Source organism: Sipha flava, unplaced genomic scaffold (genome assembly GCF_003268045.1).
Source record: "Sipha flava isolate LNK unplaced genomic scaffold, YSA_version1 245_pilon_pilon, whole genome shotgun sequence".
Taxonomy (NCBI): Eukaryota; Metazoa; Arthropoda; class Insecta; order Hemiptera; family Aphididae; genus Sipha; species Sipha flava.
In genome coordinates this window covers 278,939-305,864 of record NW_020272893.1, presented here as the reverse complement: position 1 = coordinate 305,864, position 26,926 = coordinate 278,939, and the positions used below count along the sequence as shown (strand labels likewise).

At 27.8% G+C, this 26,926-nt stretch overlaps 1 protein-coding gene across 2 annotated transcripts in view; it reads left to right on the top strand.

Moving 5' to 3' along the window:
• Positions 1 to 26,926, top strand: part of LOC112684204 (orexin receptor type 2-like) — a 203,364-nt gene that overhangs the window by 13,470 nt on the left and 162,968 nt on the right. For both annotated transcript variants that reach the window (XM_025555584.1, XM_025555583.1), the window contains exon 2: positions 16,036 to 16,322. In XM_025555584.1, the coding sequence (XP_025411369.1) occupies positions 16,057 to 16,322 (266 nt within the window). In that variant the 5' untranslated portion in view covers positions 16,036 to 16,056. The remainder of the gene's footprint in view (positions 1 to 16,035; positions 16,323 to 26,926) is intronic.

Here is a 26,926-nt window from a genome sequence, read left to right as displayed (position 1 = left end):
GATTTAGGATATTATTATTACAAGAGAAAACTCGTTTATCTATCGGTGAATTCGGCGAATTCGAAACGAATGTTCAACTTCGTAATGATCACTTTATATAGTTAGGTGCTAGAACATCGTGCATTAAAGTTAATATTGTTTTATTTCCAAGTGCAGATTATTATATATCCATTGATATTTTCCACGATCCGTATTACGTTAAATTCATCAACTATGATTGATGACGGAGTGTATCGTAATAGGTTGATGTTCATCGAATATTGTCATTAGAACACTGTCAACCTATAATTTTATTGACATGAACCGCAATGCATTTACCTGTGTGTTCTTCTTCTTCGATAAACTCGGCCACTAGGACCATCCCGACATATATCCTGTCTCCAATTTTCTCTATCCGATGGCTGTATACTCCCAGTCTACACTTCATATGTTCATACTAAATAAACAATAAAAAAAAAAAAAAAAATAATAATAATAAATAATAGTATTAACATACTTGTGTGTTACACGATCGTTTTCATCCATAGTCAAGAATTTCGTCGTAACGCCGAATATCGACGACCTTCGCATCAGCTGTTGTGTCCAGCGGTTGGTCCTATGTTATAATTTCTGTTTGATTTACATCCAAACACGACTTATACGTCTATTACTACTGCTCTAGTATATAAATACGCCGTGTGTTCCAATAAATCTGGAAATATCTGAAACATGAGCTCTTCTCCGATGCTAAATAGAAAAGCGGTTATGAGCCACCGTTGCGTGCGTTCTCTGTTAACAAACCAATTTCGTAAAATTACGTTACACGAAACGAACGCATCGCCTTGCGTATGTATCGTATCGTACGCGTTCTGTGTATTCACGCATCAGGCGCGATAGGTCATGACAATTATATCGAAGACGTGTTTGTTGAAGGTTAGCCGTGAAAGTGTAATACGATTGATAAACGCATGGATTTGAAAACGTGAAATTATACGTAGGCCCATTTATCTACCTCGCTCGTTGAACGATGGAGATACGAGTAGATTTACATACGTCGCGCGGAACATGTTTTTGAACCGTTCAATTTTTTTGTATTCACGAATAATAACAATCGGTATCACAATGATTTTACGGCGTGTGATCTTCATAGTATACATTCGTTCATTAACGCTCATCCATACGTGTACGGTGGAAGCGCTTTAAAAGTGGTATCGTATCACCGACCGGACACTAAACGTTGGTTGCAGCTGAATTGTTTGACGGAGGAATTGTTTTTTAACCCCCATAGTTCCCGTGGAAATGCCCGTGAAACTCTGGGATCGGATTTTCCGAGCGTAGATTTCAGTTTAAGAAGTTTGTCAGAGTTGATTCATCCAATTTTTACCCGACTGATGCGTAGGATTTACAATTCGAGGCACCAAATCAATCTGAATTATGTTGCCAAACGCATTCTGACGACTACAATGCATTTTTCCAAGTCTTGATTGATAAACTACACAGGGATTTGTCGGTAAATCTAACTGTTGTTGTGATCAATAAATGTACTGTGCAATTTTCAATTTTGCTATAAACGTTTTGTCGTGTTAATTATTAAACTATTGACAACTAAAATAATTATTATTCATTGTAATTACGATTGTTGATTTATATGAAAATATTAGGAAATCCGTGATGAATGGGGTCTGGTATGACAAAAAAAAAGAAATGAACAAAATATTACATTATTCACTGTTCGAACATATTTTAAGTTGCGCAAAGATAATTTTAAAACGACCTTCTTAGAATTATCCTCGAATATACAAGCGTTTGTGTTTATAAACTAATAAATAAAGAATAATTATATGCGTGTCATTGTAAATAAGTACTATAACACCATTAATGTTTATCAATTATTTTGATTAACTTATAAATACTCCCATTAACTATATAGTTGTTTACGAGGATTTAATAAATATCAAATGGGCAGGTTAAATATTTTTATGTCGTCAATAAAAAGTAAAATTACCCTTTTTTTAGTTTGGTTATACGCTCATTTTACTATATTTTACAGTATAAAAGAAGATAGAGTTGGTAGTTGGTCGTCTTAGGTTTGATCGTATTTTGAAGAGTTATCATATTATTTGTACGTATACTTGTGTTAATTGTATTTCACAAAAAATTTGAATTGAACACTAAAGCTTAAACTTGATAATGAAGTCTTAGAATGTTATATTATAATTTAAATAGTAGTGTATCACTTTTTTAGTACATATACTGTTAATTTAACATTATAATTTATAGTTTGATGAAATTGTATTGTAAAAATGTCAATATTTTTAACAATTTTATAAATGATAATTTTTTTTTATAATTTTCAAATATATTAGAAAATGTAATTTGTCACATCTAATATAGTTGGTGGAGTTAAAATACGAATAAGTACAAATTCTAATTGGTATTATTGAATACACACAAGACTTTATTTTGTTATTTAATAATTAGAATATAAGAATAGAAAAAGTGAAAATTATAAAATATTCGATTAAAATTTGATCTTTTATTTTTATCACTTGACTTAATTAATGTTGAATAATTAAGGATCTTATTAGTTAATATAGTTTTATAATGTTATTTTAATAGTATTTTTATCTAAATTTTAACACATGAAACGAAAATATTATGTCCTTAGAAGTTCGAAGAACTTTATAAATTTGAACATAAAAACAGTAATTACTTTAACGAGTAATTTCGATGAATTCAGATTGTTTGGACATACTAAAAACAACCCGAATAGAATATTTTTATTTTATTATAAAAGTTATTTTTGTTTTATGATTCTTTTTAATAACTTTTAATTCAGTACTAAATTTCTATTTTGAATTTTTATTTAACTTCATAGTCACACGTATGTATAACAGATATAAAGTACTGTATGAAGTTTTTAAGCTTTTATTATGTAAATAATACTAATAGACTACACTAATCTTTTAAAATTTAAAAATACACACTTGTTGAATACTTAAAGTTTTATTAAATAGAATTAACTTATGTTAAAATCAATATTATTATATTTTATATCATTTTTATTTTTAGTCTTCATACATGATAAATTAATTGAGACATAATTATTGAACGTTGTGTTTTTTTTTCAATAACTTTTTGAATTGTCAAAATATAATTTAATATACAAAAAATATTTGTACACTGTTTAAATTATTTGAATAATATCACTACGAGAATTATTTATTAAGATTTCAATATTTATATTTAGCTTTCTCCAACTTTCATGAAACATGCATCTTAAAGTTTTACTTTTAGAGTAAATTGAACTTTTAAAAAGTATTTCCAAGTTCAATGATGTCACATCATCAATTGTATACAATAATAATTGAATAAGTTTATTATATAATTATTAGAGTGATAGTAGCTTATTTAATTATTATCGAGTTTTATTAGACATCATTAAAGTGAATAATTATTGTTTTTATTGTTTGAAAATTATTTAGATTTAATTATTTGGTTTTTGTAATTATTTCTTCTCTACTGGTATACTGTTAAACTTCGTAGCATAATTGAATATTTTATAGAACTGTTTAAATAATTTACTTAAGTTCAGACACATTAATTAGGTTTCAATAATCATTAAGAGCTGTCGGTTCAATAAAATAACATTAGGCAAATTTATCTCTCGATTTGACAACTACATATATACATATAATTGTTATTAAATTGAATGAAAATATTTTTCCATTTTTGGTTGGTATTTGAATTTAATAAAATTGAGGTATGATTTCTTGGAATGAAAGTTAAGATCGTAAGGTGTACTTGCGAAATTATTTAGTCATTTTTTGTTTTATTAAATATTATATTTTTATGATATTTTAATTGTTTGATACTTAAATTATTTTTGACGTTGGTTTTATACATTTTTAATTTAAACTCTTCGGTTAAATTATAATTTAAATAATTCGGTAAACTATTTTTACTATTATAATATGATCAACGTAAACTAATGATATATTCGTGAAATGAGACTTATATGAATTTCTCAGTAATGAATTATGTTTTTGAGTTGATTCATGAATGATGTGCATGGTATATTATTGTTTATCTGTAGATCTTACATTATTTCCATTATTCTGAAGAATGCACTCTTCAGAAATGAAAATATATAACATCGTATTCACACCTAGAGTGCTGTCAAAAATTTGATATTATAACATCTAAAATTTCAATCTTTTTGTTAATATCAGTAATAGAATTACATTTGGAGGTTTGAATTTATACTATTGATAATATTCTCTGTACATTATACAATGTACGTGGATTATGTCAGAATAGAAATAGTGTATGGTTAATGGGTTTTTAGGTTCACTGTATTATACTTTCAATCTACATTTTGTTTATTGTTTTTAGTATTAAAGCAGATTGAAAATGTATTGGTTTTACAATAACTTACTTTTTATAATAAATTATTTTTTGGTCGATAACAATTCCTTAAAAGTTTTGCATAATTTTACTATTGATTGTAAAATGGGTAAAATGCTACTTTGTGTAGGTCATTTTTGATAATTCTCGGAAGTTTAAAAGGAAATGGTCTTAGGTTTATTTTAAAGGAAACTTATTTTAATGTTTATATTTTTTATACGCAGTAACAAATTTGAATTTCAAATTTTATAAAACTATTTTCAATGTAACTTTTCAAACATATTATTTTTTATCATATATAAATTTTAATTTTTCCTTGTAATTTATTGATATTCAAAACGAATTATTTTTCAACTTCAATACTTCAATGTAAGGTTTATCATATTCTAGCTAAATTAAATTAATTAATCAATCATTATGTACGAGCTTCAACATTTTAGATTCTTAGCTAATTGAGGAATACGTGTTGAATGTTTTTTTTTTTTAGATGATTTAGGATGTTTATAAAATGGAACATACAAATACTTTTAGTTAAAAAAAGTAATAAAATTATTAAAATGTATGATTTATATTTGTTTCAATAAAATTATAATTTAACCTTTTAAGTAATTTAATTCAAGGTTAACCAAAAATAATTTTTTCAAAAAAAGTTTTAGAATAATTAATCAGTCGATTTCTTTTTAAAGTCTAAGAAGTCTTACTAAAAAGTTTGAAATATTGCACAAATAATAGTTTATAGAAATTATCAGCATTACAAATTGATTTACGAAGTATTATTATCTTTCTTAACTTTAAAACTTATTCTAATAATAATACCAAAATGGTTAGTGATTAAAGAATGCTGGTAATCTAAGTTAGATATGTTCATTTTGTCCTACTTACAAATACCAAACACTTGAAATAAAAGATAAAAAAATGATTAAAATGATTAAAATTTTAACTTTTATATTATTCATTAAGATTTTATTAAAGAATTCCATTTAAAATAGTTATCTCTGTGATTATATTACATAATGTTGATATAAAATTTAAAATAATTATGTAAAACCGTTTTAGATGAAACGGAGTGAAGATCGACAAGTGATTGTAGTTAGTTTGTGTTCTTTTTTATATTATTCATACATATAAATAACAAAACATTTAAGCGATGCATTTTTTACTTTAAAAAGTTTCTATATACAATTATGTACTATATATACAAATTACTATATACTTGAAATAGTTTTATATTTTACTTAACGAACTCAATTTATTTTTAATAGCTATACACCTTTTGAAGTTATCGTGTATTTCATAAAAGTTTATTATTTGATGAAAATATCAAATACTATTAAATGAGTAATTTTTTTCTTTTTAATAAATTACACAATACTACTATTACAACTATAAAACTATGAATTATAATATTTTCACAAACAATCACTAAAAAAAATTACTAATAAGGCTTGCGTAAGAATTATTAGAACTAAAAGTTCTTGACACTTTAGTATTGATACTGAATAAATAAAATTATAATTTTATTAAACATGCCAATATAATAAGTATTTTTGTACACTATTGATGTGGGGTGATTTTTTTTTCAAACAAATTCGTTCGAAAATTAATTAATCATTTTAAGTATAGATTTATTATAGAACTATATAAATTATTATACAAGTTTAATTATTTTTAACGTGCTTGTCATTAATCATTTGAAAGCCAACGAAAAACATTTAAATTTAATTTTTATTAAACAGTATCACAGCATTATTTTGTAAATATAAGCTTTATAAATTATATTAGTTTCATAATTTAAATTACCAATAGTTATTCAGCATCAATCAGTGGTGGTCAAATGATTTTGTCATGGGGGGATGTTGCTGATTTTTTTAACAACCACTATATAAAAATCTTTATTTTTAAACATGAAAATGATATTATATTAATGATATTATTAATTATTATTTATGATATTTATATTATTAAATCTATTTTTCTGGTTTTTTTTTGCCTATTTGTCCAGTACTTCGTCTGCAGTTATATTGACAACTCCACGATGAACAGCCATAGTGGCTAAACCATTGAGACGACTCTAAAATAATATAATTACACAATTCATATAATAATATAATATATTATGTTAAGCATTAAGTACTAAATTTAAATTTCATACATTCTTATAATTTAACTATAAAAGAAATGAAAAAAACCTAAAAAGTTTGTTTTAATTAATATTTTAGTGTTTTATGTTTGAATTGTTAATTTTATTCCAGCCTAGAAACTGTATAATAACTAATAAGTACAGTATATTTATTTTTTTAAATAGTAAATAAATGAATACCTATATTATATTATGTATAATACGGATGAAATATAAATACTTAAAAAAAGGTAATGGGGGTGTATCTATCCCCCTCACCCCCCCATTTGACCGCCACTGGCATCAATTGGATTCAGATATTTTAAAGGAAAACTAAGAGTTAAAACCTAGTCAAATAGTTAAAATTAAATTATAAAATTTAAAATTTGTTTGATATTATAGGGTAAATTATCGATTATAATTTTAAATTTATGTTTATATATCTACTGTAAATTACAAAAAATAAAATAAAATAAAAAACGGGTTTGTGTACTTATATTTAATAACAATTTTAAAATGTTTAGTCTTTTTATAATTGATTTGAAACATTTCAAAGCATTTTAATTTTTGAAATTTGAAACAGAATTACTTATGAATAAAAAGTTTGGTTAAATTAATTTAAACTATGAACCGGTAGGCATTTTCTATGCTAGCTAATTAATAAGATAATATATGGATCACACCCGAATACGCGTTATAAAACTTTAAGCCTCTTAGATTTTTTTTCTAGTTTAGCTTCCATGTGGGGTATTGGTGTATAGAAAATTATAATTTTTTCTCAAATCCTCTTTTTTTTTTTTTTTTTTTTATTGTAGGATTCGATTTATTCACATTATGTTGACTGAACGCGTTCATACACGAATATTGAAGATACTTACTTTTAATCAAATATCGTGCTAAATTATCTCTACATCACACAATAATACACACTGTAGATTAATATCGAACTGATAATTTCGTTCACTTCAAATGTATATTCATATTTACTATTATACGCATGTGTGTATGTATTATGTATTAGTTATTGTTATAGTGATTGAACGACAATGTATCGTCTAAAAAGAGCACTCAGCTTTCAACGATTTCGTTATTATTATATAGGCTATAGTTATAAGCATAATGCATACAATCGAACGCACTATTTGCTCTTCCATAATACAAGTTCATTTCGAGTCGACTCAAGTGAAAAAAAATGAATACCTATGTGCGATTTTTCGTTTCGTTAATATTTTTCCTACATTTTCCCCCAGTAGTTTTCAAATGTACGAAGCCCTTTTTACGTGACCGCATTCGTGCCTTTTACTATATTATTTTGTTCTATTATTGCATAATAAATAAATAAATATATATATATGAAGTCCGTGTAACAGCTGGTTTTTTTTTTATAGCTGCAGTTTTCAATAGTTGGCTATGATGTGCACGTGGAAGGTTTTTTTGAGGTTTATTAAGGATATTATGTTTACTGAATCTATCTATGTTATCGGCAAAGTGTTGAATCCGGCATTCTATACAGTACGGAACCTCAAGCTTGGAATGTATACAACTAATATAGAATTATATTTTAGCGTACCTTATTAAGTGCATTTATATTTTAGACACATTTATAAGTTTCACAATCATGTAAACGATATTACAGATTAGTTGTTTATCATCTCAATTTTGTGAAAATTAGTACAATTATGTTATAAAATAATTGATTAAGTGATAAATATATCATTGGTTCAATCAAATCCAAGTTTGAATTCAGTTTTCTTTGATTACTTACTATACAATGATGTCGAATGTTTAATACCGAATTAGATAAAACAAGAAAAAGTTAAAAAAAACCGTATTTCTATCATATGAGAAATACGAATCACTTCAACTGTGTAAAATTGTAAAAAAAAAAAAAAATATATATTTATATATGTATATTTGTTATGAACGATAATAATATGAAGTGTATTTACAATCGCGCAATAACTGATGACGATCGGTATAAAGTAGCGACGTGCCTAATTAGTCCGATGCAATTCACTATCCGTATTATTATAATATAATAAACATATATTATCTCAGTCAAATGCAAGAAATGGCCGGGAAATCGGATATTTTTAAAAGGAGTTGTTTATATCGTTTATATAGGACGCCCACGATATATTACCACTTATATTGAAATTAAACAGCTTTCGCGGAAAGTCTTTCGGGAAGGTCTACAATTCAGACTCCAAATGCTAGACGGTGTGAATCTCCCAAGAGGATTCGAATGGTTATATTTCTAGTGGTCTTGTCAGCGGCGCACAGTGGGATGAAATGCATTCTTAGCTTATATAAATTAATTGCTCTAAAACTATATTACATAACATTGTGTGAGATATCAATCCTATAATTTTTAAGGATGCTAAGTTCAAATTTTGCGTAAGTTTTTTGATTTGATCCTTAATTAAGGGCGCAGTAGGGGATGTATTATTTTTACATTTTTTAAACAATTATATTTTACATAAATTTATATATTTATAAGACCGCTAAACTCAAGTTTTGCAATGATTGTGCAACTGGTATGGTCTGTTTATAGGAGTCCATAGGAGCAATATGAGGGAGGTACCTTGTATTTTAAAACATCAAAGCATTTTATCAATCTTAATTTATTTTTTCCAAATTTTTAACAAAATAATAATATTAAATAAACAAATATAACAATTTAATTTCGTTGTGATGATGAATAATTCATAATTATCCTAATTATGTCCTGATTGTCCGATTTATCTGAATCACTTTCACTATTACAATCTGAATCGGATATTATGAGAATTGATTTTACTTAAGGGGAATTTTCAAATTTAATATTATTTTTTATTTGTCGAATTGAAGAAATAAAAGGATCGGTTGATATTAATAAAATGTGAAGGAGATCCGTTTTCGTCATTATTCTGGATATTTTCCTAGTATTATGTTGTCAAAATGTTTTATAATCTTTGTCACGCGATTCCTGAGCATCTTCTGAAAGTTGTCCTAAAAATATTTAATTGCATATATATTATGTCAGTAAAAAAAGGTATGCCTAATTTTTATAAGAATTACTTGTCGGAAGAATTGCATAAGGAATAACATCCGCGCTCCGTGAATTAGAATTTTATGTACTGAAGGGGGCATATAAAACCATAGGTATAGTTTGACAACATTTCTTGCAGTTTCAATACCATAATTTTCGAATGCGTTTGTATTAATTTTGTATCCACTAGCAATACGACATCTACCAATATACCAATTTCACTACGAAATTTACTTTGGATAAGGATTTTTTTAGCAGAAAACATTGCCTTATGTTCTGATTTTCTGACCTATACATTATGATAAAATTACTTATACATTATCAAAGTAATATGAAATTAAACAAATAATATAATTATTTACCTGCCAAGTCTTGAAGTCCAACCGATATGCAATATGTAGAAGACATTCGAAAAACCGTATCCATGCATGCAATGAAGAAAGGCCGAATTTCAAATTGTCTGGATTAATTCTTTTTTTACTTAATTCATCAATATTATTACTGTTTTTAGGAGTAACTTTACATGTATAACAAGTTTGACTGAATGTTTCTGTTATCGAATTACACACCTATAATAATTAAGAAATTATACACTAATTATTAAAACTTATTCTGGAGAATAAGAAACAGGTTTTAATTTATTTGGATATGATAGCATTTTTTTAATTTTTGAAGCTCATTTAGGTGTACTCATAGCTTTACTAAGAACATTAGCAACATTCCTTTTATCCGATTTACGTAATTTTGTTGAATAGAATTTTTAAGTTCAGGAGACGTCTAAGAATCTACTAAATGCTTCACTTTTAACTTTTTAGTCCTATCAAAACTTTCAAATAACGGTTTTCTTGGTCTACCAATGGTACTAAATTTTGTATTGGTATTTAATGGCGATAATCGAAATTCTATTTGAAGCCAATCAGCATTTTTTTTTTAATGAATTTATTTAAATTTCTGTTACTTGCAGTCCATTTTTTTGATAAAACTACTGAGAAAATTAATAATTTGATATATAATTCGAGATAATTTTATCTTTAATAATTTTCTCGTATTCTCCATCCCACTTATTACCTTCATACTTAATTTTAATTATATCCTGTAAAATCGTCCTAGAAGTAATATTTTGTGGGTTTAAATTTCCTCTTTGACTCAAAAAATTAAAGAAGTCTTCATACGTATAATCATTAAATCCTTCGTGACTTGTACCGGCTAAAATAAATATAAATTTAAAATATCTACTATGTTATAATTATTATAATTAAATTTATACAAACCTTTAACCTTTTTTTTCATTTTGATGAATCGCACAAAAAGTTTGAGTAACACAAATTTTAATTTTGTATAAATATGAGACAATATAACTTAGATTGGTTCCACTTTAAAGTGAAAATACGGTTGTATTATAAAATATACTTATCACCTGTACCTGAGTCGCAGTGATAAAAATGCGATAGCGATTATTAATAAATATAACAGGCCGAATTGTAGATATGGAGCTATGAGTTCAGTGACTCGTCTAGACGCGTCTTTCGTGCGAGTATTGTGAATATTTTTATAAAAGTCTCTCAAATTAAGAGGAGCTGATGGATGCAAACAAATTCTGGTTCATTTTAAATGTGAGAACATTATTTTCAAATCGACATAGGTCTGATAGGGTTAAAATGAGTTAAATTTAATTCACAGCCTTTTTAAAATGTAATATGCATACTACATTTTTCATAAATAATAATTATTTAATTCTAAAAAAAAATACAAACATAATTTGTACACAAAAATATGTTGAAATAAAGTAAATATATGACTAAATTAATATATAGTAACATTAAGTTGATTGCAGTGGGAGAAGATCTTAAAAATAAACATCAAAGTTGTTTATTATGGAATGGAATATTAAGCAAATTTATACAATATTAGGCAGTTAATTTTAAATTGCACTTAAATCAACTACTTTAAGTCTATTAGAACTGGCTCATATCGAATATATCCATGCTCTAAAATATGAAAATTGCATGTGTTATAATAGAAAAATCCAGTAAATTCGATTTGTGCTTTTTATTTTATTTAAGATAGTATTATTTAATTAAAAATTTATTCTATAAAAACATAAGCTTACTACAATTTTGAATTGTATATAATTTATGTCCATATCGTAATACAGAGTTTAGACATAAATAATGTTTCATCATCAATGTCACGTTTAGATGATTATGAAGGCAAATTAAATATTTTACAATGATATTATACATCTACTATATGTTTTTTAGTAATAAAACTATACCGTATTCTAGCCCTAGCCCTATTTGTAATTATTTCGAATTATTTTAAAGTTACAGAAATTTATCAGAAATGTTAAATGTTAAATTCTGGTTTTGGAATGTGTCTGAAGTTACTCGTATAAATGTTTATATTATTAGTAATATGACGTCTTATGTTTAATTTAAATCAACTGCTACCTTCATAATACGGCTTAATTCGTTAACGTATTTATTATTGTTTTATCTACGCTACTTACAAAAGAATAATTCGTTTTGTATGTTTTACATAAAAATAAAAATTGTTTATGTTACATAAATATATTTTTGTATTTTTGAAATAAGAAATGTATTTACGACATCATTTGATTGATCGTTTTGTGTTCTTTTACGGTTTTATTTGAGCTGTCAACGGATATGGAAATAAAAATATGTATAACAACATAACTCGTTATTTATACAATAAGGTACAGTTGTGCAGATGTAGTTGTTTATTTTTTCAAGAATATTACTAATTTTAGGGACACATTTTATAGCATCTGATAATTATTCTAATGCAATTTCATTTCGGTAAAATTGAATGAGATCATTTATTCAACGATAGGGAGCATTAATGATACAAAAAAATTACTAAACATTTTTCGCAGTATTCGTCGGAACCTAGAACCCTTTATTGAAAATTATATATTTTTATTAATATATTATTAATTATATATTATTCTAATCAAATTAATCAAATTATATATTATTCTAATCAAATTAGCTCATCATACGTTATACTAAAGCTACCATTTTGTTTGTTTGTTATAAATTGTGAATTGATATACAATATATATTAAAAATCCTAAACAATGAATTTTGTTACGTTGAAAGTAATCTTTCTCGTTGTAAATTAAGTAGTTAAGCTTAAAGATACAAAAGATTCTAAAACAGGCTCCAAATGTTTTAATCACTGACCTGGCATCTGATAAGATTACCAAATAGTTCCGTTGCCGATTGAAATGAAAACGTCGCGAATACTTCCCCTCGTGAATAATAATAATATAAACAGAAGCGAAACCGAGAGAAATTCTAACACTTCGTTTATCTGCAAATTTTTTTCTTATTTCTTTTTAAAATATTTTATACTTATGAAAAGTAAAATACTTTTCATGAAATATGAATTTTGTTAAATTACATAATATTTGATCATAAAATAACTGGAATAATGAGAAAGTATTCATCTCTCTTCTTTTTTGCACTTCGATTATCAAAATATTTCCCTACTATCACCACTTTATCGTGAATTTTAAAATGTCATGACCTCTCATTTTATTTTTGTCAAGTCAGATTCTTGTCACCTAATATTAATTATTATAAAATATAATTTTATTAAATTTTTTCTCTTAACATACCTACTTAATTAGTCTTAATTAACGGCTTCATCATGTTATTTTATTTATTATAAGGTTTATCTGGTATGTCATATTATGAAACGGTTAATGATCATGTATTCTTTTCTAGTCTTCTAGTTAGTGTATTGTTGGGACTGGGTAAAATATGACATAATTTTTTTTTAATTTGGTGTTGGATATTTTCTATTAATTTTATCATATGTTAAGTATGTCTAGATTATTTTTATAAATTTTCTTATTTCAAAAATGTATGAATGAATACACGAATATTATGTGTGTTAAAAATATATTTACAGTCAGAGATATGTTTAATAGTCTAGACTGTGTATGACAATAATAATGATTGGTCATGAAAAATATTATTACTCATTAAACATTTATGAAAAGTAGTGGTATGTTGATGCATTTTCAGATTCTTATGATAGAAGTTAAATTTAGAGTTAAGAAAAAAAGAAATTAACTATAAAGGAATAGTGGAACATGGTTTTAATTATGCATAGTCGTATTTACAAATACCGTTTTTGCCTAAAGTTACAAAACTTAAAAGAAAATTGTAAAAAGACCTCATAATTAATACCTTACTTAGTCACTTTAATTAAGATCTTAAATTTTTAAGTAGTGTCATTGTGATTTTTTATTTTAAGGCCCGAAGTCTAGTATTAATTGTGTGTGTTAACTTATTCGTCCATTGCAGTGTTTCCTATTAGGTTATAGATTTTTTTTAAGAAAAATTTATTTTTCATTTTATTTTGAATACCAACCTATAGTTTTCATACATTAAAAAAAAAAAAAAAAAAAAAAATAATTGTGTTGATCTTATGATCTAGTTACTTTTATTTAAAATAATTTATTGCACTCGATGTTGATGCAAATTAACATTGATGAGTAAATTCGACAAATGAAATTGTGTCATTAACAATAACGTTTTTCGTAAAATATAAACGTATATTATGGTATGATTTTAATCATACTTACACTCAATAGGTACATAAATACGAAAAAAAAAATTTAAAAAAATGCAATTTTAAATCGTTTTATAAATAACAACAAACGATTTTTAAACGTCTGTAAAAGTTGTCAATAGAATATTACTGATCCAAAAAAATGTTATTATGAATTTTACGATCTGAAACTGACTCATGTTTGTTTCAAGAATTACAAATTCAAACCTATACAACATTTAAACATCGAATCAATTTGGTGAATGAACGATATTAAATCGTTAATTTTGTTCTAACGTTTTATCAATAATAAAATATTTGTATTATTTTTTTAATTTCCAAATTCATTTTTAATATACAATGTTTAATGAGTGAATTTTCCACTTAACATAAGTTTTTGCAGAAAATGGTTGAAAAATAATTTTAGTATCAAGATTTTGGAATAAAAGCTTTTCTAAAACACTGAGTGTTGATGAAATTGTTTTCTTGAGGTAATAAAAGACTTATTTGTCGAATTGCTTTAGGGCTTAGCTTTCGAGTGTTTAATAAAAAGTCGTAAAAAAATCGAGCGAAAAACTTTTCTATAAAATCGATACACTCATTTGTTGTGCTCACACGAATAGAGATTAATATTATTTAACAATCTTATAACATAAAACCAATATTTGTATTTTAAAACCACTTCTAGTAAATTGCAATACATTACGTGTTTAACGAAAGTGTAAACTATTACATGGGTGATATACACGTTTTAAAATTGCATTATTATTGACAAGAAGGTGTTAAAACATAGGTGTCAAAAGTTTCAATTAAATTTCAAGTAATAATAATATTTAAGTGAATAAAAGTGGGTCGAAGTCCAGTGGTACATATTAGGGATGGGCATGAAATCCAAAGATCTGAATTATCTAAATTTCCAGATAATTATTTTTTTGCAATGAGTACAAACTCTGATAACTCGTCAAACACACTAAATTACAAGTAATTAATTATTTCATACTGTAAATTGTAGACAATTTTGTAAACAATTCGAAGAATCCTAATTCTAATCAGCAGTAATTCAATAGTTGAATATTTTTGCTAAAAAAGGATTGATAAAAACGAGGTATTCGGTTACTGTCAAAAGAGTTTGAAGTTATACGACGAACCGACGAGAAGTGGCGAAGGATCACATTTACGTCACATTTGCGCAACGTAAAATACGACCGTTGACATCATGCCTAGTTTATCGTATCACGGTTGCGACCATTTTAGCGCAATGCCTAGCGGTTGCGTCCCGGACCGACGAGTAAAAACCGTAAAAAAAAAAAAAAAATATGCTCTAAGTCCCGTTGATTTATACATAGGAACTTCAAACTCCGTTTGAGGATCCTTAGGATGTTTATTTATACATCGTAAAAAAAAAAAAAATTTGAAAAAATTAACATTTCAAACGTGGTGTTTTTTTCCGTATAAACCGATGATTCTGAAGACCACTGTGCGATGACCACGGGATAGGACCTTTTCACACACGACGGTTTTGTCCGTACGGATTTTAATCGGCAGTAAACACATGAAACTCATTGCGGCTTTTACACAGGATGCTAGACGGATTTTTCCCGTACGGTCGCCGTCTTATCAGTGACCTACGTGACTAGAAGACGGTTAGGTTGGGAACTAGAAGACGCGCGTATTTCACACCACACGGTTTTTAATCGTCCACCACGGACATTGTCAAAACTACTCAGAACTTAAAAAAATAATATATTTCGCTTTAAAATAGAAATAAAAATAATGGATATTGACATGGAAATTGAAATGGTTTTTATTTTTTTTTTTTTTGGTAATAATTTTCCCAGACGCGAACCCCCTCCCCCCCTCTATCCTGCCGACGGACGATAACGGCATCGTTCTAATCGGTACGCGTGTGTTGCAGACCGGACGATCGAGGACCGCGATGGGCTGGTCGGCACGGTCGCTGGCCACGGTGCTGGCGGCGATCGTGGTCACGGCGGGCGGACACGCGACCTCGCCGCCTACGGTGGTCATGGACAACGTGACCGAGTACGACGAGACGGCCAACATGACGGACGAGGAGTACCAGAACTACCTGGTCGAGTACATCACGCCGCAGAAGTCCGAATGGGTGTTCATCGTCATGCACTCGATGGTGTTCGTGGTCGGGCTCATCGGCAACGCGTTGGTCTGCGTGGCCGTCTACAGGTGAGGAACCGCATCGTCGAACGCGCGCGATTTCTATTACGGGAGCGAAAAATCAATCAACGGGATCAATAAATAAACGAAAGTCGAAAAAATTCGACACACCGTATCGGCATCCCGAGCGGAGCGTGAGAAATGCATTTGTGATTTGTTCATTATTTTCTCGTAATCTCTTAAATTCTAAACGAAACGAAGTTTATACATTGGTCTTACCATAAAGTGTGTGTGTGTTTTTTTCATTTTTTTTTTTTTTTTGCATCTGTGTGCACGATTTCGACCCAAAGGGAAAAGTAAAAGATAGTAAATATATTATAGTTGGTTTAGAGGCCTATTTTTTTTTTTTTTTGCGAAAGTTATTGAAACATTAAAAGTTCAACTTACTTTATTATGAAGTTTCGTTCATTTTATTTACTAATCACCTTCAGACCTCATACATTTAGAATCGTTTTCATTGGTTTCAAGTTTTAAACACCTATTCACCCATATCTGTATTCGTCAGATCGCGAGTCTCAACCGACCAAGGAATTTTTAGCTTCTTTCTCCCTTTTTTTTGTGTCTGTCAACACATGATTTCGATTAACAGGATTGCTCTGATTTTAAAATGGATTGTGATGGAACTATTCGATCTCGAAGGTTCTAGAGGTTTATTTTGATGAATTTTTTAACTGACAAACTTAATTATTTATAACGAATAGAAACCGTATAGCTTTGAAATGTTGATATAATTAATTTGATTTTGGACATTTAATACAACGTGTCTCATACATTGTTATGACTGGTATACAATCAGAAGCCTTTAACCTTTATTTAAAATTGTTTTCATAAGAATTTGAGTGGTATCATTGTGACAAAACTCGACCAAAATACGTTCATCTATCCAAATGTCGATTAAACGACTTTAAATTTTTTTTTTTAACTAAAAATATTTATCATAAGAACTTGAAACATTAACATTTTAGTTACAACATTTAACAGCCCAAAAGTTGTAAGTTTATTTTATTTTTTTTTAAATTTGATGTATCTAACCGGCCTAATTTTGAAATTATTAGAATATTTTTTCCAACAAAGTAATTTAAACTAATTTTCGGCATAGAGACTGATCCACTTGACTATCCTCCTTCACTCAGAATCGATGTTCGAAACCAATGGTTATCGATTTCAAATGAACAATTTATTTATATCAATCACCCGTAGTTGTATTTTTCCTAACTCATGTACCTACCTCGCTCTTCTTTTTATTATATCTAATCTAAGAAAATATTGTTTAGTTTTTTTTTTTTTTTTTTTTTATATTTTTTTTAACTGGTTAAATATTTTATCATATGTATAAATCGCAATCAACATTTCTTATAATCCGATGTACATTATTAATATACCGTTTGTAGTTTTATAAAGGTATCGGTACGTATTCATTTTTCTTTTTCTTTTTTAATTTAAAGATATTTACAATCAGTTAACTAAAATATTAAGTAAATAAGTTACAGTGCTATATATGTATTGCAGCACATGACTAATTTGTAGAGGACATTTTTCATTAACACTTCAGAATTTTTTTTTTTATTATTATTTTAGCTTTTAGAAATCAGTCACCTCCCTAGACCAGTTTCTTTTTAGATGACGATTAATAATTCTGGGGAGTGATAAGAAAATATTGCGGATGAGAGGGTTTGAGTGGCTTATTAATTTAGCGTGAAAACAGTCATAATGTGTTTTTGTCGGTTATTTGATGGTGGGTATTTTAAGGTCTGTATAAAGAGATTCGTTTGCAATGTATCAGGGGATTCCAGTTATAAGTCTGAGACTAATAGACTGGAAGGCTTGGATAGGACTTATATTAGATGGCTTGGTGAGACCCAAAATGTATTTGCTACATAACCATACAGGTCAAATTAAGGCTTTGTAAATAAGGGTTTTGACTTTAAAATACATTTAAGATTTAAAAAGAGATCTAAGAAGATGAAGTCGTGTATTTGCCTGTTTGCGTTTGGACTTGATACGTTAGGCCCTCGTGAGCCGCTTGTTAAGAATGATTCTTAAATATTTCGTTAAGGGCTGCGTTTGGATTGGTTTATTGTTTATTTGAAGTTGAACGTATTCATTTCGACTTAGAGTGAAGTTGACTTTAACTGATTTGTCATCAATAATTTTAATTTTAGCCCAGGAATTTATATTATTTAGGTGAAGCTGAAGAGTGTTTATACAGTAGATTTTTTGGACGCGAGAATTGGAGTATCGTCTGCAAACGTGACCAATAGAATTTAGTTCGAAGTTTATATATTAATGTAAATATATTATATAAGATATGTGAGATGTTGAGGGATCACTACCTTGAGGGACTTCCTCTTTAATTTGTTTTGATTCAGTGAGCGAGTTTGAGTTGCGTACTATAACCGTAAATGCCCGGTTATCTAAGTAAAATTTTAAGATTAAATAATAACGAGTAGGAAGAAAAATCTTTAACTTAAAGAAGAGACCGTAGGCACGATGGTTAGGTAATTTATGTGGCACACATACGGTCGAAGGCCTGAGCTATATATAAGAAACTCCAAGATGGAATAATTTTTTTTCAAATTAAGTTGGGATTTTCTCGGCGATATGATGAATTTGATGTATTATGTTGTGCTGAAAATGAAAACTATATTGAGATTTTGGAAGTGTATTTCTTTATTGATTATTGCAATTAATGGTTTTAGGAGTCATTTTTCAAATATTTTGCCGAGGGTGGGCGAAAGATTAATGGGCCAAAATTAATTTCATTATTATTTTTTTTTTTTGTTAAAATATAATGCATGCTGCCCATAATTTATCTAGATAATTAAATTATCAGGAATATTTAGTTCTGTCTAAATAATTTCACTGTAAATAATATTTTGTTCAGATATCTTAATGTTTAATTAAATAGAAATAGCTCAAAGGAGATATGTCAGAAATTTACTAGTATCCAATGATGTGTACTAGATAACGCTTTTACGTGCCAGTTAAGCTGTTGAAATTCGATTTACAGACCAACACACGAGTGTTTATGATACACTAGAAAAATAAATGTTTAGGGTTGAGCGAATTGTATCCTTCAATCCCATTTCATCATCGTGTCACTGATTGACGTAATTATACATCTTAAACATATTTTAATATTAAACCGAATCAACGTAGTATGAATATCATTACCGTGTATGATTGGAATATTATTGTATTAAATATTAAATTAATAAAATAAATAAACATTATATAATATGATATTTCTACCGAACAATTTAACTCGATGGATTTTTATGTAATAGGATATTGTCAAAGCAGCTAAAATTTATTATTTATGAGGCGAGAAATTATAATTCTTCAAGAATACATCGTAGATATTTAAAAATAAATTTATATATATTTTTCGAATATTTTAAATAATCACTAATATTTAACGAGTATTCTTCAGATTAATAATTTAATTTTTGATTTTTAGCGCTGCGTCGATTTTTTTATTTTAGATTAATTTTTTCACTTATTAAGTTATTTAGAGTTTCTATAATTAGATAATGCTGTTGTATAATTATTATAATTTACATTTGTTCAATGTTTAAAAATCAAAGATAAAGATTAAAACAAAGATTATATACCTATGATTTAATAACTTATAATTAATAATTTAGAAGTTTAATAAGTAATTTATTTTTGTTAACAACAAGCAAACAATTTTATGTTAGAAACATTTTAAGTTTTAACCTATTAAGCTGATTTTAATCCATTCTAACTTTATTTGGGCCTTTTCACATGATTATAGAATTGAAGAAAACCAATATAAGTTTTACAGAGAAAACTGTCTGCAATGGAATCGCATGGGACCTAAAAATATTCTGTTTTAGATAAGTTTTTGACTTTTTCATTTCTGATCTGCGAAATAGTTTGTGACGGAACGGATTATAGTTTCCATTTTTGACAAGTTTTAAGCTTATTCCATGATTTTTCTTTAAAAAAAATGGGCAATTAGTTATTTTATTAGTCTATTACATGCGGTGTATAATTTATTTTTATGGAAAACACTTTACACGCAAAAAATATTCTAATAATCTAATATTGTCTTTTTAAAAAAGACACTGAGGGTATTTTAGAAAAGTCCATAGTGAAAATAAATTTCGTATATTTAATGGAAACTTCGTCTGAGAGTATTTTACTTCTAGACTCTTAGTATTCTAATCAATAACAAGAATCCAACCAAAAGAGAACCGGTTTTGAAATAGGAACTTTTTAAATAGTAGGAATCGAGAATTTTACATCGATGAATTAAGTACTGTTTCCCATCAATATAACAGGAAAAATCCTAAGCTATAAATTATGATTTATTTTGTTACACTCAGGATTAATGAACCAACTTACAATAGTTGGTTCTTATTGTAAATAAAGATTCTAGGTAGTGATGGGCACTATCGAATAGTACTATCGAACTATCGATTGTTCGAGACATTCGAACTATTCGATAATTTTTCAAATATTTGATAGTTCCAAATTATTCGAAACTATTTGGACTATTTGATAGTTTCGAATTATTCAATTATTCGATAGTTTCCGACTTCAGAATTATTCAGTAAAATTTGAAATTAGCTTAAATACAAAACAAAATAAACTATTATTAGGTGCGTAGTAACTCAATGCTTAATCTAACGACTTTTCAACGTTTTGGACTTTGGAATGCAACTTTCTTTAAAGGAAGGTCTATTTGAATAGTTTTTATGCACATATAACCGGCTATTAATCGATATTAAGATTAATATTCGGGCACCGCAAATAACACCGGAACTCGGCGTAATATTGAAATTTCACTCGGTCAATGCTTGGTTTACAATCAATTTTCTATCCGAAACACCTCTAGTAATTATTAATTGGTTTATAAATAATCAGTGTTTCTTTTTTATAATATTTATACCTAGAACTATACGAAATTCGCATCCTGGATAGATACCTATTTAAAATGATTATACTTTTTAAATATTTATTACATGTATATATACCACAAAGTAGTGTTGTTTGAAGATGTATTTTCCAGTGTACATCATAGTATTAAATAAACACATTACCACATTACCTGCTAGTGAATAACTATGGCAAATGATATGTTTATAAAATAATATCTTGGTAACTGTATTTTTCGATTTAATTATAGTACTACTGTGCTATTTCATAGGAGTTACGCTGATTGGCAGCAATTTTTTTTAAAATATTTTTTTTATTTATTATTTTGTTTACCACTATAATATTATTATTATAATATACTTCAACGGCTGTACGAAAGTTAATTATAGTTCATTCCCTAGGAAAGAAATAATACGGTCGAGGGGTTGAAAACCATCGAGAAGACAGTACATGAGGTCGACGGCCCTTAGATCTGTGCTTACGAAAATCATAGTATACGTTATTGGACCGACTATAGGAAAATACCACAAAAAGCTATTAATATTTACTGACTTCGATAACTGTTATATCTTTTAAATCCTATGCGCACTTACAATGTCGCAACAGTTTCAAATAGCACAAAGTTATCAGATCACTTATAATAACAATTATTATAATTATTATTTTCTACAACAAATTCAAAAATATTTTCTTCAGTGTTCAATATTTTATTTCATATTTTTAATTAATACATTATGAAATAAGCTTTTTAATTATTGAGTTTACATTTAATACAAAATACATAGTATTCTTCTTATAAAATGGATTCGATAAGTACAGATATAATAACATAATGGATGATGTAAAATGGTAAAAATATTGAATATTGTGTTTCATCATGTTTCGTAGGTCACGTGAACTATCGACTCTATAGACTGTCAATTCATTGTTTGTCGACATTATGTATGATGTGTCTGCTGGATGATTTTCGGCTCAGTGTCCTGATACTGAAATAATATTATATTTTCCTGATTATAGGAACTAGTATTTATTTTGTTTATTTATTTATTTTGTTTAACAAAGAACCGGAAATAGTTATTTCATTTCTGAGAACTGGTCACGATAAATTAAAATGGTTTCAGTCTCTGATTCTAATATTATATATTTTTTTCAGACATTAGATATTTTATGATTGGTATTTTAACCAGGAAAACAGATGAATATGAGACAGCAATCTGTAAAAGCAAACGTTATTAATTAATGGAATTGAAATAATTTACTTAAATCACATCTGGTTGCATAGGTACCTATTAATATTTCACACATATTGCATATTAATAAAAAAAAACACAATAAAATTTGAATTTTTTTTTTGTCGTCTCTACTGATTGTTTTATTTATGATTCATTGAACATTTATATTGATAATTAAATACGAATTATACATATATTCATATTTATAAAGCAGACGTAATTATTCGGCAATCAAATTACATATTTATCTGTATTAAATACCGACCAGTACTGTAGTAGCCGTAAACAATGCTAAAGGTATACTATACTACAACGTAATATTTATATCTTAGTAGAATGGGTGCTAAACATTCAGTCCTGTATACGTTAACACCACGTATTTAAGCATTTTTATTTATCTTTGATTCATAATTGAAAAAGAAATACGAGAAAATATTTGTTTGTAAAATAAATTGTAATAGTATTTGATTAATATATACTTGTATATATCCAATGAAAATTGTCTCAATTCCGATTTCTTATCTACTTTTTTGAAGTTATTCTTGAATGATTATCATTAGGCTATTGATGTTTTATTTCCCACTACCTCAAGTAACATTACTAACCAAACTCTTGAATAGGTTAGCAATCACACCTGCAACATTGAATTTGTTTTCCTTATTAGTTGTTCACATTTGGATAGTGAAATTGTTTGTAATAGTAATCTGTTCGATAAAGCTGAAAATTCTTTCAGTACATCATTCATATGAATTACATTTTGAATGATTTTTGAAATTTCCTGCCTTTTTTTTAGAACAAAAAAAACAAATTATATTTAACTCTATAAACGTGAAACTACTTTCTTTGAAACGGTTAATCTCATAAATTATGCGACCGATTACACAGGATTTTTTTTTTTTTTTATACAATTCTCCATGTATGGTTTTTAGCTATTTATTTTTCCAATATCTCATATAATTATTAAAAAATATTAACTTTTTATTGCGCGCATGTGAGATTACATTATTTTGAGAACCACTGGTTTGCTGTGGTGAACTATGGCATATAGATATTTTTAATTATTTTTATTTCTCTTAATTAAACTCATAATGAAAATTCAATATTCACTCAAGGGCCAAGAAGATAGCGATGTCACAGAGAAAATGAAACAATTATTAATTATCACACACACCTTTTTTTTTTTTTAAAAAAAAAATATGACTTTATTTTGAAATATTACAATCTATACAGGGTGTACAATAAGTAATAATTATGGTGAAAAGAAAGAAAAAAACTATGAACTAATGATGACATGGTAGGAAATCTCTCATTAGAGACACCTAGTGGCTTTACAATAAAATTTACAATTTATTACAATAATTTAATTTAAGCAATTTATAAAATTTTTAAGTCGCGGCACCAGTTCCGCTTGAGTCTTCTAGTTGGATTTCCGGGTAGTGCTGGTGTAGCAAGGTCCTTGATGAGTTGGTTGGGGTTGGATAGAAGTTTTGCGTGGAAGCGTTTGTAATATAGAGTGGCTGTATCGTTGACAGAGCGGATCTTGAGATCGGAGTTTATAATGTTATTGGAGACATACCAGGGTGCTCCTGTAATTAGACGACAGCAAATATTTTGGAAGGCTTGAATGGTTCTTTTGTTTGATTTTTTGGCAGAACCCCATACTACCACCCCGTATGCCCAAAGTGGTTGTATGAGAGTTTTGTATATTAATATTTTAATGTTTAATGTTAGGTTTGAGCGTAGGAGTGGCCTTAGTAGGTGCATTCTTGAATTCAGCTTTTTGCGTTTATTCATGAGGTGAGATGACCATGTTAGTCGTCTGTTAAATATCAAACCAAGATATTTAACTTCGTTTGAATGAGGGATCATAATATTATTCATTGTTACTGGAGGACAGTAATGAGGCCTAAGAGAGAAGGTAATAAAGGAAGACTTTGTTTCATTTATTTTTATTCTCCATTTAACGAACCATTTAGAGAGGATGTCAATGTGTGTTTGTAATTGGCGACTTGCAGTGGTATGATCTGTGGCCGTAGAGAGGATTGCGGTATCGTCTGCATAGGTTCACACACACCTTGGCGGCGTAAAGAACTGTCCGCATTCCGCCTATATGCAACGCCGCGATCCGACATCACATAGAATTCGATTTTCGTGCGGTTTCACTAATTTTTTTCGCTGCTAATCTTTCTTTGTGTAATTATCGCCTTTAATTTGTGTATTAATCGTTTTGTTTTTTATATTTAGGTATACATATAATGAGAATAGTAAATATTACGCTCGTTGATACAATTTAAAATTCATCTGTCCATTTATATTTCCGACTCTATCATTTTAATTACTGCGGCATCCGTTCAGATTTACCATATTTCTTAGTATAAAATATTAGGATTCGGTACGTGAAACACTCATGTTTCTATTGGAAATACAAATACGATTTTTCAGTATTTCTAGGCCAAAAAATGGCCTTTTGAAGCACTCGGTCTTTGCTGTGCTGGAGGAAAAGTTTATTGGACGAAATCATTGATCCGCCAGAACCATTGAAAAGTCTAATTAGTGCCACTTATAATCATTCTAAAGTTTTTCTCGATAATTTACTGAACTAAAATTCTATTAAATGACATATTTTGGTGGCAAGAAGATAAGACCTGGACATTTTATTCGTACGTTTGAAGTTCAAGATCAGTTCACTATTATCAAGCGCTCCCGGAGTACCATCATTCTTACAAATATATTTTATGGGACACTGAGAGCTTGAAATACGGTTATCTGTATGTCTTCACGCCAATAGAGAAGTTTTATATGGTTTACAAGAACTTCTGCACATTGTTAATCCATACCATCAAGGCTTTAAAATTCTTACCGAAACATTACATCTGAATTCCGTGGACTTTAAAGTAATCATTAGAGCGAATCAAACACCATCATTCGAACACAGAGATCATTTTAATGCACCAAAGTCAGACGAAGTAGCTGTACTTATTTAAATAATTATTATTTTTATTTTTAATAATTTACAAGCCAAAATTCGAGCGAAGCTGAATTGAATAGCTATCATTCAAATTTTAAAATATAAATAAGAGGTATAAGCATTGACTATCACTTTTTTTCCTATACTTTGATTTTAAAAATAGGCTCATATAGAGATTTATTTTTATACAACGGAAATGTTGAATATTTTTTTGCTTGTATAGGGCTGTAGTTGGTTACAAAAAATATCGTTTATCACCATGGAATGTTTAAAGTTATTGAGATTTATATATCATATTATACAATCATATAATACTATCATATTATACAAATATTAAATACGTAGACCATTTTGCGAGAAATTGACAAGATATTTTAGATGGGAATGGGACGTAGACGAGTGTAGAGTACATATATATATCTATATACATAAAAGAACAGGCCTTTTTTTTTGTACCCATTTTGTGACGACGCTATTTAACTTTTTTCCAATTTTTTCACAGAATTGTTCTAAATACCTTCTTAAGGGTCACCACATCGCCCAATTTTCAAAATTTTGATTTTAAAGGATTGAAATCGGTAAAAATAATTTTTTACATGTAATTTGTATATCTATATTCATATAATAACAACAATAGCAGTTGACCGATTACGGTTGCTATGACTTATGTAGGATTATATGGAAAACCGTGTTATTTTGACAACCATAAATAATCAAAATGACTCAATAAATTCGCTAATAATTAATGGATTTCAAGCACTAAAAATATATTACTTTTCTTTCGATACAGTTATTAGTAGTGAAGAATCGGTACATTTTCGTACAGAGTTTTTAAATTCACAAACACCTGGTATTCACAACTGGTATGCTTTCTCATAAAATATCACTTGATAATTCGTAATTTGAATTCTTATAGGTTATGTAATGTGACTAGGCTCTGTGTAACCCGTCTTACAAAAAATATAATTGAAACTGAAATTTTAATCGGATGTGTTAAGGGAGAAAAAAAATTTTTACCGAAAATACCATTATTCCCCCCAACGATTTTCCAGTTAAGTTTAGAAGAGTTCAATTTCCAATAAAAGTCTGTTTTGCAATGACAATAAACAAATCCGAAGGTTAGACTTTAACTTACTGTGGTGTAGATTTGGAAAATAACTGTTTTCACATGGGCAATTGTGTGTGGTATTGTCTAGAGTTGGAAGACCTGACCATTTATACGTTTATACACCACAAAATAAAACTCAAAATGTGGTATACCAAGAGGTTTTTACTTAAGTCATATTAAAATTGAGCAACTATGTAAAGAGTCATTTGTAAATATTATTATTATTATTTTTTTGTTTTATTTATAATTCAGCTACTACTACTATTTAGCACTTGATAGCATTAAGTAAAATACATTTTTTTTTCTTTAAAACACAAAAATGTGTGTTGATTTAAAAATTTCATTTTGAGAAAGCAAAAACTACACACGGGCGAAGCCGGGTAATTCAGCTAGTATATAT